The sequence below is a fragment of the Hippocampus bargibanti genome, linkage group LG18 (genome assembly GCF_051943395.1).
Source record: "Hippocampus bargibanti isolate YZ-2025 linkage group LG18, ASM5194339v1, whole genome shotgun sequence".
NCBI classification, from domain to species: Eukaryota; Metazoa; Chordata; class Actinopteri; order Syngnathiformes; family Syngnathidae; genus Hippocampus; species Hippocampus bargibanti.
In genome coordinates, this window is record NC_142751.1 from 11435131 (window position 1) to 11440008 (window position 4878).

A 4878-nucleotide genomic window follows, 5' to 3' on the forward strand; every position below is an offset into this window, starting at 1 on the left:
TTGTATAATCCCTTTTTTTACTGTTTGTATCAATTGATCAGTGAGGTTTTGTCTCATGGGTTAAAAAGGCTTCATATTCCTTCGCAAGAGGCATTGTGGAATCTATTTTAAGTATCATGTTATGTAAAATTTTCAGTGGAATTCCACTGTCAAAAGTATTTAAACAGCTAAGTGCGTTGACCCGACTGCTTGACTGTGATTGGCTGTGAAAAAAAAAATCGACGAGTGGACAGGTGATCCCGCCTTCTACTTAATATTCAAAATAACCCGTCGTGATTGGTTGAATTTTATGTGACGTGACTATGAGCCGACATGCCAGAAGGAAGAATCAGTGCAGCTGACTCTGGCCGGCAGTAGGGAACTTTAGAAGCCGTTTGTAAGTTTTACCCATTAGAAATCGGCTGAAGGATTACCTTTTTTGCGCTTCTTTTTTTTTTTTTTTTTTTGTGTGACTTTTCTTTCAAGACTGAAGACATCTGACAGAAATTTCTGTCATGAACACTTGGCCGACTGCCGGGAAGTTTTGCGTAAGTAAACTAACTTGAAATGCTGTATGATGTGTTTTGTGTTCAATGGTTGATGATACAGAACAACATGAATAGCGTGTCTGTGAAAGTTAAGAGTAAATGATAATTTTGAAGCACTTTTGGGACAATGTTATGAACTAAGACGAAACCAGCCCACCGCTTGTTGTCATGTTAGCCATTTAGCTAATAGTATGTGAGTCTGCAATTACAATGTATGTTTGCGCGCGTGCGTTTCATGCAATCAATTGTGTCTTGGAGGCACAGGAAAAAAAAACTAAAATGTCACGCAACAAGTATGAATACTGAAATAACGGATTTGATTTTTGTCGCCGACATAGCGTGAAATTAAAGAAGACAAAGCTGTTGTACTCCACAGACTGGCAGGAAGCCATGAACTACTATGAATGGCAACAGGTGGATAGCGTACCTTCTGACCTCAAATGGAAAATCATTTAAATTGTTGTGCCTCTCACTATTATCTAGCTGGTACATATAGTTTAATGAAGATTATGGTTACAACTGCATTGTTGTTCTATGTCATACAAAATTGATTCTACAACTGTGTGAAAGGGTACAGAGGAAAGCCGGGGGCCGGTATGTCATTTTGTGGAAAAGTAATTGTCGGTGTCAACTACATGATTGTGTGATAATGCTTTACTGCTAGGTGTCACTGTTACTCGCGGCTAGCAATTGAACAGGTGCCAGGAGCTCGACTTTAAAGGATTTTTTTTCTAATGTAGCAAGTCATAACTAGATGTTGTGATTGAAGTAAAAGTTTGCAGGGCAATTGATGAGAAAACAAATGAAAATGAGCAACAACAAAGTCCACGGCTAAGTACTTGGTTCTGCCGAATGCAACAAATATCATCCAGTGAGCACTGACAAACTCTGACCAAGATCCGACCACTTTAAACCTTTATCATAAGGACCCATACTACCTCTAGCTGCCTATAAATGACTGATTTTAATGTTTAATGTCACCAGCAGTTGGTGGTGGCTAGCGTAGTCGTAATGAGAAATGTTTGACCTTACGTGTGAGTACCAACAAATTCAAGTTATGATTTGACGCAATGACTGGTGACTCAGCACAGGAAGCCACTATTTGTTTATTTATGTTTTAATATTGTAACAATATCAATGATTGATATCCCACATAACTTTACTGACCTTATTTTATGATCACTTGTGACAAACTGTCTCACGTTGTGAACTTGAGATAAATATAACAAATTCTCATTCTCTTCCGACTTGTATAGCGAGTGTCAACAAACCCGAAGCAATTATTTCACGACGACAAATATCACAGCATAATGAGTGACAATTATCATGTAACAATTAATGTAACAACCAGCAGCTACTGCCATATCTCAAATGCTGCTAAGTATCGACCACAGTAGCACTTAAAATTCGTAACATTTTCCCATCATTAGTCTATTTAATACGCGGGGAACGTCTAATTACTCTGACAATAACAAAACATTTGACGAGCGACTGACTCGTTAGGTGAACGTGATGGTTGCTTGGCGACAACCGGCGGTGACTACCTGTCGCGAGTTGCGAATGAGGCTAACTTGACACAAGTAATTGTAGTGGGGAATATTAGCTTAGCTTTTTATTTTATTTCTTCGTTGTTGTTGTCCTTTTTAGAGCAACGACAAGCTCCCGAAATTGATTGTCTAATCACGTTATCGCATTACAGTTGTTATTCTCACCGCAGTAAAGCATAGTTAACTGTATATTCTGGTGTATAAGCCGCACCCCCAGTGAATGGTGTATTTTAAAACCTTTTCTATATATAAGGCGCACCGGACTATATGGTGCATCGTCAATGAATTAAAAAAAGTTTTCCAAATATAATATAGATATACAGTAAAGTCTCGTTATATCGATATCGGTTATATCGATAGTACTGCTTATTACGATACTATTTCTATGAACTCAAGGAGAAAATTACATGCCCGCAGGATTGGATATATCGATAGTCTGGTTATATCGATATTTTTTCCGACTCCCGAGAATATCGCTATAACGAGACTTTACTGTATATCAGTTTTCCAAATATAAGGCACACCACATTATAAGGCGCAACATTAGAGGCTGGGGTTACGCAAAGGCGCTGATAAGTCAAATGTATTAGTATTATTAATACTTCTTCTATAGGAGCAAATGGAGTTGGTGGCTGCTGACAGTAGTTTTGAGACGTTTTGTGGCTCAATATGACTCGGGCGATAAGGCGCAGGCTCATCTTTTGAAGAAAGTCAAGGCTTCAGAGTGCGCCTTATACACTGGAAAATAAGATATTCCGCCATTCCCAGCTTTTGAATCGAAGTTCGCGTGCACCATTTCTAACTCATCTTCACTTTATCATCAATAGACAGACATGTGTCACTTTTTTTTAACCCACTGCCTCAAAATCTCAGCTACGACCTTTGTGACTTGTGCTGCGAACGTCCCCCCCTTAGTCACCCCCCCCCCCCCCCCCCCGCCTAAAGTCGGTTAGCGACTGTTTATCTTTTGTGTAAACTGCAGTACATTCTGGAAGAGGCCTCGCCAAGTGGCCTTGTTGCTTGTGTGTGGGGGTGGGGGGTGTGAGGAAACAGGACCCCCACCCTTGATCTACCCACACACGGACTCTGCCTCCAGGCTAATCCACCCCCCCCCCCCCTCACATATACACACACGGCATGCCTACGTGCCTCCCTGTCCTGTCCATTTCCTGTCCACACATACCATGATATTAGGAGGGCATCGGTTGTGACTATAAACTTGATGCCTATCTCTTGTGTCTGCCTGGGTGTGGTTTCACACAGGAAATGCCCCCCCCTACCCCTCTTCCCCCTTAAGCCCCATGTCCACTACCTCCGTCTCATGATACTGAAATGGGCAAGAGGGACCTCTGGGACAAGCTCGGGCTAAACCCGAGCATATGTTATCGGCGCCGCGTGGGATGATGCAACCGGCCAGTAATGCCTGGTGCAGGTGCTCCATCAACCCGGTGGATTAATAAAGTAGGAGTTGGTAGTGACGGGAGGGGTGGATGACGTTGTTGCTAAGGTGACAAGCACAGCCAATCAAATAGCGGCTGACTCACTCGGGCAAGTGTCACCTGTTCAGGTGTGCCAGTGCAACGGTAGGAGTCGGCATTCCAACGCAAGGTGGGATGATGTCATCGACGTCACATGAGAGTGACGCAGCCAGTCGCCCCACTTGAAATTTAATTGACATTGCCCGCTTGTTTTTTGTTTAATCGAATGATTTTATTATACGTTCTTGAAAATCATTTTAAGAATGACTCAAGCAAACACCACTTAGCTTTACTGCTAAGTGGTGAATGACACACATTGCTGCTAAGATGACACAAACATGCACTGATGGGATTTTTTTTTCAACAGTCACTCTCAAAACTGTTTTTTAAAGGTACCTGGAATAAAAATTACGAAAAAATAAATAAAATAGGGACATTTAAAGGATTAAAATCCTTAACTTCACATAAACTGCAATTCCCATATTTATTCGTGAATTGAATATATGACATGGAGCGTCATTTCCAAATTTGTTCGGGTTTAGTTTTTCGTGGGTGCTGATAAAGTGCTGATTACACCTCTGGCAATGTTTTTCCCTTCCAGGAGGGGTAAGCATTTGTCTTTTCTCCATGTTAGCGCCTTGTTATAGCTTCAGCTGTTGTTAAAGCGGCATATTAATCAATATGTATGTACAGGTAACATCCGACTTACGACCGAGTTCCGTTCCAACCAAACGATTGTCAGTCAAAATGGTCGTAAATCGAAATCCATTCAAAATGTTGAATAGAGACTCAGAGGCTAAATGACTCACAAACTCCCCCCCCTGGTGCCATCACACGGTCGATTGCTGTGCGAGTGTGAGATGCTGGCTGGCTGGCCAAAATTGTCAAACATGTTGCCGGCCTGCTAGCGCGTTGCGGTGCTAGGCGTTGAATTAAAATTTTAAAAATAGGCTCCTGGAGGGCGTGGTCATAAGTCAAGCTGGTCTTAAGTCGGATGTTACCTGTATTGCATTGTATTTTGGACAGCCACCCTCATTTCAAGCGTATATAACTTCAAACCCATATCATTTAGGAATTTTTTTTTTTTCTGATGAACGTAGCGAGTCTAAGATTTCTTACGCTGCATGGAATATTTATTTAGTCCTATAACTCAATATTCTGTGGGTCCTGGAATTTGAGTGAGAATGACAAAAACCCTGGCACTGGAGTGGACATATTTTTGCACATCGTCTGGCATTGAACGAGGTATTTTTTTTTTTGAATATATATATATATATACAGTAAAGTCTCGTTATATCGATATTCAAAGGAGTCCGAAAAAATATC

General features: G+C 41.2%; 1 protein-coding gene across 1 annotated transcript in view; it reads left to right on the plus strand.

Moving 5' to 3' along the window:
* The first annotated feature begins 379 nt into the window (after positions 1-379).
* The window catches only part of LOC148884634 (tumor necrosis factor receptor superfamily member 10B-like), a 24307-nt gene continuing 19808 nt past the window's right edge, over positions 380-4878 (plus strand). Inside the window, exon 1 of the mRNA XM_089021190.1 lies at positions 380-527. Within this exon, the coding sequence (XP_088877316.1) occupies positions 495-527 (33 nt within the window). The 5' untranslated portion in view covers positions 380-494. The remainder of the gene's footprint in view (positions 528-4878) is intronic.